The sequence below is a fragment of the Scyliorhinus torazame genome, chromosome 6 (genome assembly GCF_047496885.1).
Source record: "Scyliorhinus torazame isolate Kashiwa2021f chromosome 6, sScyTor2.1, whole genome shotgun sequence".
Taxonomy (NCBI): Eukaryota; Metazoa; Chordata; class Chondrichthyes; order Carcharhiniformes; family Scyliorhinidae; genus Scyliorhinus; species Scyliorhinus torazame.
The window spans coordinates 23,820,109-23,837,027 of record NC_092712.1 but is presented as its reverse complement, the minus strand read 5'-3'; the positions used below and the strand labels follow the sequence as shown (position 1 = coordinate 23,837,027).

The 16,919-nt window shown below is 43.9% G+C and overlaps 1 protein-coding gene across 1 annotated transcript in view; it reads left to right on the top strand.

Annotated features, from left to right (window-relative positions):
- Window positions 1-550: 550 nt before the first annotated feature.
- lrrc24 (leucine rich repeat containing 24) overlaps window positions 551-16,919 on the top strand; it is a 144,530-nt gene continuing 128,161 nt past the window's right edge. Inside the window, exon 1 of the mRNA XM_072508023.1 lies at window positions 551-729. Coding sequence (XP_072364124.1) covers window positions 670-729 — 60 coding nt within the window. The 5' untranslated portion in view covers window positions 551-669. The remainder of the gene's footprint in view (window positions 730-16,919) is intronic.

Here is a 16,919-nt window from a genome sequence, read left to right as displayed (position 1 = left end):
TGAAAAGCCCCTAGTCGCCACATTCCGGCGCCTGTTCGGGGAGGATGGTACGGGAATTGAACCACGCTGCTGGCCTGCCTTGGTCTGCTTTAAAAGCCAGCGATTTAGCCCTGTGCTAAACCAGTCCGAATCTCTCCGTCCAAACACCTTTCCACCTCCTCCACTCTCTCAGCCAAGAGCCTCACCACCATGGGATTAAAAGGCTGAGTAACAGGGATAACACGGTCCGTTTGACACATGATTAATGAAATAAGAAACCCAAGGCAGCATCTAAACATGCTTGTTAGAGAGGCTGCCTCCTTCACCTCAGCTGGTTGCTTAGTAACGGCAGCCCGATTGCAAGCTCCCCCCCCCCCCCCCCCCCCTCCATTTCCACCAGTGAGCTCCAAATGGCAACTAAGAATGAATAGGAACACGGGCCAGTGATGTGATGACATCACTCAGTGGGGCTGCGGTAGGCCAAATATCGAGACGATGCAAAGGAGGCGCACCAATCATGGAGAGAGGTAGGCGGGTCCTCGATTGGCGATGGTTTGAGATCTGAGAATAGTGGAGAGAGAGAGAGAGAGAGAGAAGTCGGTGAAATGGAAGAGAGAGAGAGGCAGAGAGAGAGAGAAAGAGAGAGAGAAATCATGCCCACTGCACATTGGTCTGATCTCGTTGTTATCAATGACCACTGCCCACTGTACCCAAATACCACGAGGGCTGCAGGTGTTTAAAGTTATCAAGGTAAGGAAGCAGTCTACAGCTTACTTTATGTAATACAGCTCGATTTAAGAGAGCCTTGTGTGATGCTGATGTCGTTTAATAATCCCAACATTGGGGCAACTTCCATCCCGTTCAAACAGTGCTCAGCACACTGAATCCTGTGTGTGTGTGTGTGTGTGTGCTGGGTTTGTTTAATTACGTGCCTATTATCATTCGACTCACCCTCTGTTTCAAACAACCTGTCAATGAATAATCAATTATACTCCACACGCTCAAACCTTAAATTATATCACTTGTGCCAAAAGTGTATTCACGCTTACTCGAAATGCGGATCACATCTGGGAAGACAGAATGGCTGTAAAAACTGAGCAGATGTAGGGAATTGGAAAGATTCAGGTAGAGGGAATGGGACGAATTCTGCAAGAGGAATTGGGAATTATTCAGGTACGGGGAATTGCATTATTCCATGTGCAGAGGATGAGAATATCTCACATGCAAAGAGTGGGAATATTCCGACGATAGGGAGTGGAATTACTACATGTGCAGGAAGTGGGAATATTTCAAATGAGTGGGAGTATTTCATTTGTTTAAATTGGTTCATGGGATGTGGGTTTGCTGGCAAGGTCAGCATTTGATGCCATCATTAATTACCTTTAAGGTGGGAGTGAAGGGACAGAGAAGGGCGGCACGGTAGCACAGTTGTTAGCTCTGCTCCCTCACAGCTCCAGGGTCCCAGGTTTGATTCCCGGCTTGGGTCACTGTCTGTGCGGAGTCCGCACGTTCTCCCCGTGTCTGCGTGCGTTTCCTCCGGGTGCTCCGGTTTCCTCCCACAGTCCAAAGATGTGCTGGAATTGTCCCTTAGTTTCAAACATGTGTAGGTTAGGTAGGGTTACGGGGATAGGGTGGGGGAGTGGGCTTGGTGGGTATTCTTTCAGAGGATTGGTGCAGGCTCGATGGGCTGAATGGCCTCCTTCTGCACTGTTGGAATTCTATGGTTCGAACAGCAATATATCTCCAAGTCAGGATGCTGAATACCTTGGGAGAGGAACCTCCAGGTGGTGGTGTTCCTAAATATCTGCGGCTCTTGTCCTTCTCGATGGTAGAGGTCGTGGGCTTTGAAGATGCTGCTTAAGGAGCCTTGAGTTCCCCCACTTCTGACCTTATGATGGAGGGAAGGTCATTGACGGTTGGACCTAGGACACTGCCCTGAGGAATTCCTGCAGTGACGTCCTGGAGTTGAGGTGATTGACCTCCAACTACCACAACCATCATCCTTTATGCCAGGTATGACTCCAACCAGCGGAGAGCTTCCTCCCTGATTCCCATTGACTCCGGTTCTCCGAGGGGTCCTTGATGTCAAGCAGCTGGATGATTGCATAGAGAAGAGAGGAAATGATTCAGGTCATTAAATATTTCAGGGTGCGAGTTACTTCTCTGTCATTTCAATGAGGCTACTCGTTAAATGCTGCCCTTGACTGTCCACCTTCCAGCCAAACATCCCACCATATGGTAGGAAATGATCTTTAGTCACCTCCCCACCAGCCCTGAACCTGAAATTGTGACGTGAGTTGTGGGACCAGCAAGCTTCCCAATCACCTTGTTGATGGCGATTGTTTCTGGAGGTAAATTGGAGGAGTTGGGACATTTCCTTGGAGGAGAGAGGGTTGAGAGGAGATTTGATAGAGGTCTTCAAAATCACGAGGGGACTGGACAGAGTAGATATCGAGAAACTGCTCCCATTGGTGAAGGAACGAGAACTAGAGGACACAGATTTTAAGACAATTGAAACAAAAAAGCAATCGCGACATGAGGGAAACCTGTTTCTCACAGCGAGTGGTCAGGATCTGGAATGTGCTGCCTGAGATGGTGGTGGAGGCGGGTTCAATCGAGACGTTCAAACGGGAATTAGACTGTGATCTGAAAAGGAAGAATGTGGGGGGGTGAGGAGTGACACTGGGATTGGGGATGGTTTATATATAGAAAAATGGGTACCCAGGAATGGGTTAAAGACAAATCTAATCAAGGGGTTCAGGGTGGTTTATATATGGAATAATGGATACCCAGGATTCAGTTACACACTGGAATTTAATCAAGGGGTTTGGGTGGTTTACATATAGAATAATGGATACTCGGGAGTGAGTTACAGACTGAAATCTAATCGAGGGGTTCAGGGTGGTTTATATATAGAATAATGGATACTCGGGAGTGTGTTACAGACTGGAATCTAATCGAGGGGTTCAGGGTGGTTTATATATAGAATAATGGGTATTCAGGAGTGAGTTACAGACTGGAATCTAATCGAGGGGTTTGGGTGGTTTCTATAAAGAATAATGGATACCCGGGAGTGAGTTACAGACTGGAATCTAATCGAGGGGTTCAGGGTGGTTTATATATAGAATAATGGATTCCGGGAGAGAGTTACAAACTGGAATCTAATCGAGGGGTTCAGGGTGGTTTATATATAGAATAATGGATACTTGGAAGTGAGTTACAGACTGGAATCCATTCGAGGGGTTCAGGTAGTTTATATATAAAATGACAGATACCTGGGAGTGAGATACAGACTGGAATCTAATCGAGGGTTCTAATCGAGTGGTTCAGGGTAGTTTATTGTTGAATAACAGATACCCAAGAGAGAGTTACAGACTAGAATCTAATTGAGGGGTTCAGGTGGTTTATATACAGAATAATGGATAGCCGGGAGTGAGTTACAGACTGGAATCTAATTGAGGGATTCAGGTGGTTTATATATAGAATAATGGATACCCTGGAATGAGATACAGACTAGAATCTAATCGAGGGGTTCAGGTGGTTTATATATAGAATAATGGATACATGGGAGTGAGTTACAGACTGGAATCTAATCGAGGGTACGGGTGATATATATATCGAATAATGGGTCCCGGGAGTGAGTTACAGACTGGAATCTAATCGAGGGGTTCAGGGTGGTTTATGTATAGAAAAATGGATACTAGGGAGTGAGTTACAGACTGGAATCTGTTCGAGGGGTTCGGGTGATAAATAATGGATACCCGGGAGTGAGTTACAGACTGGAATCCAATCGAGGGGTTCAGGGTGCTTTATATATAGAGTGATGGATACCTGGGAGTGAGTTACAGACTGGAATCTAATCGAGCGGTTCAGGGTGGTTTATATATAGAATAATGGATACTTGGGAGTGAGTTACAGACTGGAATCTAATCGAGGGGTTCAGGTGATTTATAAATAGAATAATGGATGCCGGGAGTGAGTTACAGACTGGAATCTAATCGAGGGGTTCAGGTGATTTATAAATAGAATAATGGATACCGGGAGTGAGTTACAGACTGGAATCTAATCGAGGAGTTTGGGTGGTTTACATATAGGATAATGGATACTCGGGAGTGAGTTACAGACTGGAATCTAATCAAGGGGTTCGGGTGGTTTATATATAGAATAATGGATACCCGGGAGTGAGTTACAGACTGGAATCTAATCGAGGGGTTCAGGGTGATATATATATATCGAATAATGGATATCCAGGAGTGAGTTACAGACTGGAATCTAATCGAGGGGTTCGGGTGGTTATATAAAGAATACTGGATATCCGGGAGAGAGTTACAGACTGGAATCAAATCAAGGGGTTCGGGTGGTTTATATAAAGAATAATGGATACCCGGGTGTGAGTTACAGACTGGAATCTAAACAAGGGGTTCAGGGTGGCTTATACATAAAATAATGGATACCCGGGGGTGAGTTACAGACTGGAATCTAATCGAGAGGTTCAGGGCGGTTTATATATAGAATAGTGGATACCCGGGAGTGAATTACAGGCTGGAATCTAATCGAGGTGCTCAGGTAGTTTATATATAGAATGACAGATACCTGGGAGTGAGATGCAGACTGGTATCTTATCAAGGGATCTAATCGAGGGGTTCAGGGTAGTTTATTATCGAATAACAGATGCCCAAGAGTGAGTTACAGGCTAGAATCTAATTGAGTGGTTCAGGTGGTTTATATATAGAATAATGGATCGCCGGGAGTGAGTCACAGACTAGAATCTAATCTAGGGGTTCAGGGTGGTTTACATATAGAATAATGGATACCCGGGAGTGAGTTACAGACTGGAATCTAATCGATGGGTTCAGCGTGGTTTATATATAGAATAATGGATACCCGGGAGTGAGTTACAGGCTGGAATCTAATCGAGGGGTTCAGGGTGGTTTACATATAGAATAATGGATACCCGGGAGTGAGTTACAGACTGGAATCTAATCGAGGGGTTCAGGGTGGCTTATATATAGAATAAAGGATACTCGGGAGTGAGTTCCAGACTGGAATCTAATTAAGGGTTTCAGGGTGGTTTAGAGATAGAATAATGGATACTCGGGAGTGAGTTACAGACTGGAATCTAATTAAGGGGTTCGGGTGGTTTATGTATCGAATAATGGATATCCAGGTGTGAGTTACAGACTAGAATCTAATTGAAGGGTTCAGGTGGATTTTTTAATGGGAAATTAGATATCCGGGAGTAACTTACGGGCTGGAACCTAATCAAGGGGTTGGGAGTTGTTTAGGCATAGAATAATGGATACCCGGGAGTGAGTTACAGATTGGAATCTAATCAAGGGGTTTGCGTGGTTTATATATAGATTAATGGATACCTGGGAGTGTATTACTGACTGAAATCTAACTGAGGGGTTCATGTGGTTTATACATAGAAATGGATACCCGAGAGTGAGTTACAGACTGGAATCTAATCGAGGGGATTGAGGTGATTTATATATAGAATAATGGATACTTGGGAGTGAGTGACAGACTGGAATCTAATCGAGGGGTTCAGGGTGGTTTATATATAGAATAATGGATATCAGGGAGTGAGTTACAGACTGGAATCTAATCGAGGGGTTCAGGTGGTTTGTAAATAGCAATGGATACCCGGGAGTGAGTTACAGACTGGAATATAATCGAGGGGTTCAGGGTTGTGTACACATAGAATAATGGATACCCAGGATTGAGTTACAGACTGGAATCTAATCGAGTGGTTCAGGGTGGGCAAGATATAGAATAATGGATACCCGGGAGTGAGTTACAGACTGGAATCTAATCGAGGGGTTCAGGTGGTTTATATATAGAATAATGTATACCCGGGAGTGAGTGAGAGACTGGAATCTAATCGAGGGGTTCAGGGTGGTTGAAACATAGAATAATGGATACCTGGGAGTAAGTTACAGACTGGAATCTAATCGAGGGGTTCAGGGTGGTTTATATACAAAATAATGGATACCCGGGAGTGAGTTACAGACTAGAATCTAATCGAGGGGTTCAGGGTAGTGTATATATAGAAAAATGGACACCCAGGAGTGGGTTACAGACTGGAATCTAATCGAGGGGTTCAGATGGTTTACAAATCGAATAATGGATATCCAGTAGTGACTTAAAGACTGGAATCTAATCAAGGGGTTCAGGGTGGTTTATATCCAGAATAATGGATACCCAGCGGTGAGTTAAAGACTGGAATTTAATCGAGGGGTCAGGATGTTTTATATATAGAATAATGGATACCCAGGGGTGAGTTACAGACTGGAATCTAATCGAGAGGTTCAGGGCGGTTTATATATAGAATAATGGATACCCGGGAGTGAGCTACAGACTGGAATCTAATCGAGATGTTTGGGTGGTTTATATATAGAATAATGGATACCCGGGAGTAGGTTACAGACTGGAATCTAATCGAGGGGTTCAGGGTGGCTTATATATAGAATAATGGATACCCGGGGGTGAGTTACAGACTGGAATCTAATCAAGAGGTTCAGGGTGGTTTATAAATAGAATAATGGATACTCAGGAGTGAGTTACAGCCGGGAATCTAAATCGAGGGGTTCAGGTGGTTTATATAGAGAATAATGGATCCCCGGGAGTGAGTTACAGACAGGAATCAAATCGAGGGGTTCAGGTAGTTTATATATAGAATGACAGATACCTGGGAGTGAGATACAGACTGGAATCTAATCAAGGGATCTAATCAAGGGGTTCAGGGTAGTTTATTGTTGAATAACAGATACCCAAGAGTGAGTTATAAGCTAGAATCTAATTGAGGGGTTCAGGTGGTTTATATACAGAATAATGGATACCCGGGAGTGAGTTACAGACAGGAATGTAATCGAGGGGTTCAAGTAGTTTATATATAGACTGACAGATACCTGGGAGTGAGATACAGACTGGAATCTAATCAAGGGATCTAATCGAGGGGGTCAGGGTAGTTTATTGTCGAATAACAGATACCCAAGAGTGAGTTATAGGCTAGGATCTAATCGAGGGGTTCAGGGTGGTTTATATATAGAATAATGGATAGAATTTACAGTGCAGAAGGAGGCCATTCGGCCCATCGTGTCTGCACCGGCTCTTGGAAAGAGCACCCTACCCAAGGTCAACACCTCCACCCTATCCCCATAACCCAATAAACCAGTAACCCCACCCAACACTAAGGACAATTTTGGACACTAAGGGCAATTTAGAATGGCCAATCCACCTAACCTGCATGTCTTTGGACTGTGGGAGGAAACCGGAGCACCCGGAGGAAACCCACGCACACACGGGGAGGATGTGCAGACTCCGCACAGACAGTGACCCAAGCCGGAATCGAACCTGGGACCCTGGAGCTGTGAAGCAATTGTGCTATCCACAATGCTACCGTGCTGCCCCCTAGAATAGTGGATGTCCAGGAGTGAGTTACAGACTGGAATCTATTTGAGAGGTTCCTGTGGTTTATATATAGAATAGTGGGTACCCGGGAGTGAGTTACAGGCTGGAATCTAATTGAGGTGTTCAGGGCGGTTTATATATAGAATAGTGGATACCCGGGAGTGAATTACAGGCTGGAATCTAATCGAGGTGCTCAGGTAGTTTATATATAGAATGACAGATACCTGGGAGTGAGATGCAGACTGGTATCTTATCAAGGGATCTAATCGAGGGGTTCAGGGTAGTTTATTATCGAATAACAGATGCCCAAGAGTGAGTTACAGGCTAGAATCTAATTGAGTGATTCAGGTGGTGAAAATATAGAATAATGGATCGCCGGGAGTGAGTCACAGACTAGAATCTAATCGAGGGGTTCAGGGTGGTTTACATATAGAATAATGGATACCCGGGAGTGAGTTACAGACTGGAATCTAATCGATGGGTTCAGCGTGGTTTATATATAGAATAATGGATACCCGGGAGTGAGCTACAGACTGGAATCTAATCGAGATGTTTGGGTGGTTTATATATAGAATAATGGATACCCGGGAGTAGGTTACAGACTGGAATCTAATCGAGGGGTTCGGGGTGGTTTATATACAGAATAATGGATACCCGGAGTGAGTTACAGACTAGAATCTAATCGAGGGATTCAGATGGATTCCAAATCGAATAATGGATATCCAGTAGTGACTTAGAGACATATCTAATCAAGGGGTTCAGGGTGGTTTAAATATAGAATAATGGATACCCGGGAGTGAGTTCCAGACTGGAATCTAATCGAGGGGTTCAGGGTGGTTTATGTATGGAATAATGGATACCCGGGAGTGAATAACAGACTGGAATCTAATTAAGGGGTTCGGGTGGTTTATATATCGAATAATGGATATCCAGGTGTGAGTTACAGACTAGAATCTAATTGAAGGGTTCAGGTGGATTTTTTAATGGGAAATTAGATATCCGGGAGTAACTTACGGGCTGGAACCTAATCAAGGGGTTGGGAGTTGTTTAGGCATAGAATAATGGATACCCGGGAGTGAGTTACAGATTGGAATCTAATCAAGGGGTTTGCGTGGTTTATATATAGATTAATGGATACCTGGGAGTGTATTACTGACTGAAATCTAATGGAGGGGTTCATGTGGTTTATACATAGAAATGGATACCCGAGAGTGAGTTACAGACTGGAATCTAATCGAGCGGATTGAGGAGATTTATATATAGAATAATGGATACTTGGGAGTGAGTGACAGACTGGAATCTAATCGAAGGGTTCAGGGTGGTTTATATATAGAATAATGGATATCAGGGAGTGAGTTACAGACTGGAATCTAATCGAGGGGTTCAGGGTGGTTTGTAAATAGCAATGGATACCCGGGAGTGAGTTACAGACTGGAATATAATCGAGGGGTTCAGGGTTGTGTACACATAGAATAATGGATACCCAGGAGTGAGTTACAGACTGGAATCTAATCGAGTGGTTCAGGGTGGGCTATATATAGAATAATGGATACCCGGGAGTGAGTTACAGACTGGAATCTAATCGAGGGGTTCAGGGTGATATATATATATCGAATAATGGATATCCAGGAGTGAGTTACAGACTGGAATCTAATCGAGGGGTTCGGGTGGTTATATAAAGAATACTGGATATCCGGGAGAGAGTTACAGACTGGAATCAAATCAAGGGGTTTGGGTGGTTTATATAAAGAATAATGGATACCTGGGTGTGAGTTACAGACTGGAATCTAAACGAGGGGTTCAGGGTGGGCTATATATAGAATAATGGATACCCGGGAGTGAGTTACAGACTGGAATCTAATCGAGGGGTTCAGGTGGTTTATATATAGAATAATGTATACCCGGGAGTGAGTTACAGACTGGAATCGAATCGAGGGGTTCAGGGTGGTTGAAACATAGAATAATGGATACCTGGGAGTAAGTTACAGACTGGAATCTAATCGAGGGGTTCAGGGTGGTTTGTAAATAGCAATGGATACCCGGGAGTGAGTTACAGACTGGAATATAATCGAGGGGTTCAGGGTTGTGTACACATAGAATAATGGATACCCAGGAGTGAGTTACAGACTGGAATCTAATCGAGTGGTTCAGGGTGGGCTATATATAGAATAATGGATACCCGGGAGTGAGTTACAGACTGGAATCTAATCGAGGGGTTCAGGTGGTTTATATATAGAATAATGTATACCCGGGAGTGAGTTACAGACTGGAATCTAATCGAGGGGTTCAGGGTGGTTGAAACATAGAATAATGGATACCTGGGAGTAAGTTACAGACTGGAATCTAATCGAGGGGTTCAGGGTGGTTTATATATAGAATAATGGATACATGGGAGTGAGTTACAGACTGGAATCTAATAGAGGGGTACGGGTGATATATATATCGAATAATGGATCCCGGGAGTGAGTTACAGACTGGAATCCAATCGAGGGGTTCAGGGTGCTTTATATATAGAGTGATGGATACCTGGGAGTGAGTTACAGACTGGAATCTAATCGAGCGGTTCAGGGTGGTTTATATATAGAATAATGGATACTTGGGAGTGAATTACAGACTGGAATCTAATCGAGGGGTTCAGGTGATTTATAAATAGAATAATGGATGCCGGGAGTGAGTTACAGACTGGAATCTAATCGAGGGGTTCAGGTGATTTATAAATAGAATAATGGATACCGGGAGTGAGTTAGAGACTGGAATCTAATCGAGGAGTTTGGGTGGTTTACATATAGGATAATGGATACTCGGGAGTGAGTTACAGACTGGAATCTAATCAAGGGGTTCGGGTGGTTTATATATAGAATAATGGATACCCGGGAGTGAGTTACAGACTGGAATCTAATCGAGGGGTTCAGGGTGATATATATATATCGAATAATGGATATCCAGGAGTGAGTTACAGACTGGAATCTAATCGAGGGGTTCGGGCGGTTATATAAAGAATACTGGATATCCGGGAGAGAGTTACAGACTGGAATCAAATCAAGGGGTTCGGGTGGTTTATATAAAGAATAATGGATACCTGGGTGTGAGTTACAGACTGGAATCTAAACGAGGGGTTCAGGGTGGCTTATATATAGAATAATGGATACCCGGGGGTGAGTTACAGACTGGAATCTAATCGAGAGGTTCAGGGTGGTTTATAAATAGAATAATGGATACTCAGGAGTGAGTTACAGCCGGGAATCTAATCGAGGGGTTCAGGTGGTTTATATAGAGAATAATGGATCCCCGGGAGTGAGTTACAGACAGGAATCTAATTGAGGGGTTCAGGTAGTTTATATATAGAATGACAGATACCTGGGAGTGAGATACAGACTGGAATCTAATCAAGGGATCTAATCAAGGGGTTCAGGGTAGTTTATTGTTGAATAACAGATACCCAAGAGTGAGTTATAAGCTAGAATCTAATTGAGGGGTTCAGGTGGTTTATATACAGAATAATGGATACCCGGGAGTGAGTTACAGACAGGAATCTAATCGAGGGGTTCAAGTAGTTTATATATAGACTGACAGATACCTGGGAGTGAGATACAGACTGGAATCTAATCAAGGGATCTAATCGAGGGGGTCAGGGTAGTTTATTGTCGAATAACAGATACCCAAGAGTGAGTTATAGGCTAGAATCTAATCGAGGGGTTCAGGGTGGTTTATATATAGAATAATGGATAGAATTTACAGTGCAGAAGGAGGCCATTCGGCCCATCGTGTCTGCACCGGCTCTTGGAAAGAGCACCCTACCCAAGGTCAACACCTCCACCCTATCCCCATAACCCAATAACCCAGTAACCCCACCCAACACTAAGGACAATTTTGGACACTAAGGGCAATTTAGAATGGCCAATCCACCTAACCTGCATGTCTTTGGACTGTGGGAGGAAACCGGAGCACCCGGAGGAAACCCACGCACACACGGGGAGGATGTGCAGACTCCGCACAGACAGTGACCCAAGCCGGAATCGAACCTGGGACCCTGGAGCTGTGAAGCAATTGTGCTATCCACAATGCTACCGTGCTGCCCCCTAGAATAGTGGATGTCCAGGAGTGAGTTACAGACTGGAATCTATTTGAGAGGTTCCTGTGGTTTATATATAGAATAGTGGGTACCCGGGAGTGAGTTACTGGCTGGAATCTAATCGAGGTGTTCAGGGCGGTTTATATATAGAATAGTGGATACCCGGGAGTGAATTACAGGCTGGAATCTAATCGAGGTGCTCAGGTAGTTTATATATAGAATGACAGATACCTGGGAGTGAGATGCAGACTGGTATCTTATCAAGGGATCTAATCGAGGGGTTCAGGGTAGTTTATTATCGAATAACAGATGCCCAAGAGTGAGTTACAGGCTAGAATCTAATTGAGTGGTTCAGGTGGTTTATATATAGAATAATGGATCGCCGGGAGTGAGTCACAGACTAGAATCTAATCGAGGGGTTCAGGGTGGTTTACATATAGAATAATGGATACCCGGGAGTGAGTTACAGACTGGAATCTAATCGATGGGTTCAGCGTGGTTTATATATAGAATAATGGATACCCAGGAGTGAGTTACAGGCTGGAATCTAATCGAGGGGTTCAGGGTGGTTTACATATAGAATAATGGATACCCGGGAGTTAGTTACAGACTGGAATCTAATCGAGGGGTTCAGGGTGGCTTATATATAGAATAATGGATACTCGGGAGTGAGTTACAGACTGGAATCTAACTAAGGGGTTCGGGTGGTTTATATATCGAATAATGGATATCCAGGTGTGAGTTACAGACTAGAATCTAATTGAAGGGTTCAGGTGGATTTTTTAATGGGAAATTAGATATCCGGGAGTAACTTACGGGCTGGAACCTAATCAAGGGGTTGGGAGTTGTTTAGGCATAGAATAATGGATACCCGGGAGTGAGTTACAGATTGGAATCTAATCAAGGGGTTTGCGTGGTTTATATACAGATTAATGGATACCTGGGAGTGTATTACTGACTGAAATCTAACTGAGGGGTTCATGTGGTTTATACATAGAAATGGATACCCGAGAGTGAGTTACAGACTGGAATCTAATCGAGGGGATTGAGGTGATTTATATATAGAATAATGGATACTTGGGAGTGAGTGACAGACTGGAATCTAATCGAGGGGTTCAGGGTGGTTTATATATAGAATAATGGATATCAGGGAGTGAGTTACAGACTGGAATCTAATCGAGGGGTTCAGGGTGGTTTGTAAATAGCAATGGATACCCGGGAGTGAGTTACAGACTGGAATCTAATCGAGGGGTTCAGGGTTGTGTACACATAGAATAATGGATACCCAGGAGTGAGTTACAGACTGGAATCTAATCGAGTGGTTCAGGGTGGGCTATATATAGAATAATGGATACCCGGGAGTGAGTTACAGACTGGAATCTAATCGAGGGGTTCAGGTGGTTTATATATAGAATAATGTATACCCGGGAGTGAGTTACAGACTGGAATCTAATCGAGGGGTTCAGGGTGGTTTATATATAGAATAATGGATACCCGGGAGTGAGTTACAGACTAGAATCTAATCGAGGGGTTCAGGGTAGTGTATATATAGAAAAATGGACACCCAGGAGTGGGTTACAGACTGGAATCTAATCGAGGGGTTCAGATGGTTTACAAATCGAATAATGGATATCCAGTAGTGACTTAGAGACTGGAATCTAATCAAGGGGTTCAGGGTGGTTTATATCCAGAATAATGGATACCCAGCGGTGAGTTAAAGACTGGAATTTAATCGAGGGGTCAGGATGTTTTATATATAGAATAATGGATACCCAGGGGTGAGTTACAGACTGGAATCTAATCGAGGGGTTCAGGGCGGTTTATATATAGAATAATGGATACCCGGGAGTGAGCTACAGACTGGAATCTAATCGAGATGTTTGGGTGGTTTATATATAGAATAATGGATACCCGGGAGTAGGTTACAGACTGGAATCTAATCGAGGGGTTCGGGGTGGTTTATATCCAGAATAATGGATACCCGGAGTGAGTTACAGACTAGAATCTAATCGAGGGATTCAGATGGATTCCAAATCGAATAATGGATATCCAGTAGTGACTTAGAGACATATCTAATCAAGGGGTTCAGGGTGGTTTAAATATAGAATAATGGATACCCGGGAGTGAGTTCCAGACTGGAATCTAATCGAGGGGTTCAGGGTGGTTTATGTATGGAATAATCGATACCCGGGAGTAAGTTACAGACTGGAATCTAATCGAGGAGTTCGGGTTGGTTTATATAGAATAATGGATACCCGGGAGTGAATAACAGACTGGAATATAATTAAGGGGTTCGGGTGGTTTATATATCGAATAATGGATATCCAGGTGTGAGTTACAGACTAGAATCTAATTGAAGGGTTCAGGTGGATTTTTTAATGGGAAATTAGATATCCGGGAGTAACTTACGGGCTGGAACCTAATCAAGGGGTTGGGAGTTGTTTAGGCATAGAATAATGGATACCCGGGAGTGAGTTACAGATTGGAATCTAATCAAGGGGTTTGCGTGGTTTATATATAGATTAATGGATACCTGGGAGTGTATTACTGACTGAAATCTAACTGAGGGGTTCATGTGGTTTATACATAGAAATGGATACCCGAGAGTGAGTTACAGACTGGAATCTAATCGAGGGGATTGAGGTGATTTATATATAGAATAATGGATACTTGGGAGTGAGTGACAGACTGGAATCTAATCGAGGGGTTCAGGGTGGTTTATATATAGAATAATGGATATCAGGGAGTGAGTTACAGACTGGAATCTAATCGAGGGGTTCAGGGTGGTTTGTAAATAGCAATGGATACCCGGGAGTGAGTTACAGACTGGAATATAATCGAGGGGTTCAGGGTTGTGTACACATAGAATAATGGATACCCAGGAGTGAGTTACAGACTGGAATCTAATCGAGGGGTTCAGGGTGGGCTATATATAGAATAATGGATACCCGGGAGTGAGTTACAGACTGGAATCTAATCGAGGGGTTCAGGTGGTTTATATATAGAATAATGTATACCCGGGAGTGAGTTACAGACTGGAATCTAATCGAGGGGTTCAGGGTGGTTGAAACATGGAATAATGGATACCTGGGAGTAAGTTACAGACTGGAATCTAAACGAGGGGTTCAGGGTGGTTTATATATAGAATAATGGATACCCGGGAGTGAGTTACAGACTAGAATCTAATCGAGGGGTTCAGGGTAGTGTATATATAGAAAAATGGACACCCAGGAGTGGGTTACAGACTGGAATCTAATCGAGGGGTTCAGATGGTTTACAAATCGAATAATGGATATCCAGTAGTGACTTAGAGACTGGAATCTAATCAAGGGGTTCAGGGTGGTTTATATCCAGAATAATGGATACCCAGCGGTGAGTTAAAGACTGGAATTTAATCGAGGGGTCAGGATGTTTTATATATAGAATAATGGATACCCAGGGGTGAGTTACAGACTGGAATCTAATCGAGGGGTTCAGGGCGGTTTATATATAGAATAATGGATACCCGGGAGTGAGCTACAGACTGGAATCTAATCGAGATGTTTGGGTGGTTTATATATAGAATAATGGATACCCGGGAGTAGGTTACAGACTGGAATCTAATCGAGGGGTTCGGGGTGGTTTATATACAGAATAATGGATACCCGGAGTGAGTTACAGACTAGAATCTAATCGAGGGATTCAGATGGATTCCAAATCGAATAATGGATATCCAGTAGTGACTTAGAGACATATCTAATCAAGGGGTTCAGGGTGGTTTAAATATAGAATAATGGATACCCGGGAGTGAGTTCCAGACTGGAATCTAATCGAGGGGTTCAGGGTGGTTTATGTATGGAATAATCGATACCCGGGAGTAAGTTACAGACTGGAATCTAATCGAGGAGTTCGGGTTGGTTTATATAGAATAATGGATACCCGGGAGTGAGTGATAGACTGGAATCTAATCGAGGGGTTCAGGGTGGTTTATATATAGAATAATGGATACCTCGGGAGTGAGTTACAGACTGGAATCTAATCGAGGAGTTCAGGGTGGTTTATATATAGAATAATGGATACTCGGGAGTGAGTTACAGACTGGAATCAAATCGAGGGGTTCAGGGTGGTTTATATATAGAATCATAGATAGAATTTACAGTGCAGAAGGAGGCCATTCGGCCCATCGAGTCTGCACCGGCTTTTGGAAAGAGCACCCTACCCAAGGTCAACACCTCCACCCTATCCCCATAACCCAGTAACCCCACCCAACACTAAGGACAATTTTGGACACTAAGGGCAATTTTGGACACTAAGGGCAATTTAGCATGGCCAATCCACCTAAACTGCACATCTTTGGACTGTGGGAGGAAACCGGAGCACCCGGAGGAAACCCACGCACACATAGGGAGGATGTGCAGACTCCGCACAGATAGTGACCCAAGCCGGAATCGAACCTGGGACCCTGGAGCTGTGAAGCAATTGTGCTATCCACAATGCTACCGTGCTGCCCCCTAGAATAGTGGATGTCCGGGAGTGAGTTACAGACTGGAATCTAATCGAGAGGTTCCTGTGGTTTATACATAGAACAGTGGATACCCCGGAGTGAGTTACAGGCTGCAATCTAATCGAGGTGTTCAGGTAGTTGATATATAGAATGACAGATACCTGGGAGTGAGATACAGACTGGAATCTAATCAAGGGATCTAATCGAGGGCTTCAGGGTAGTTTATTGTCGAAGAACAGATACCCAAGAGTGAGTTGGAACATAGAACATAGAACAATACAGCGCAGTACAGGCCCTTCGGCCCACGATGTTGCACCGAAACAAAAGCCATCTAACCTACACTATGCCATTATCATCCATATGTTTATCCAATAAACTTTTAAATGCCCTCAATGTTGGCGAGTTCACTACTGTAGCAGGTAGGGCATTCCACGGCCTCACTACTCTTTGCGTAAAGAACCTACCTCTGACCTCTGTCCTATATCTATCACCCCTCAGTTTAAAGTTATGTCCCCTCGTACCAGCCATTTCCATCCGCGGGAGAAGGCTCTCACTGTCCACCCTATCCAACCCCCTGATCATTTTGTATGCCTCTATTAAGTCTCCTCTTAACCTTCTTCTCTCCAACGAAAACAACCTCAAGTCCATCAGCCTTTCCTCATAAGATTTTCCCTCCATACCAGGCAACATCCTGGTAAATCTCCTCTGCACCCGCTCCAAAGCCTCCACGTCCTTCCTGTAATGCGGTGACCAGAACTGTACGCAATACTCCAAATGCGGCCGTACCAGAGTTCTGTACAGCTGCAACATGACCTCCCGACTCCGGAACTCAATCCCTCTACCAATAAAGGCCAACACTCCATAGGCCTTCTTCACAACCCTATCAACCTGGGTGGCAACTTTCAGGGATCTATGTACATGGACACCTAGATCCCTCTGCTCATCCACACTTTCAAGAACTTTACCATTAGC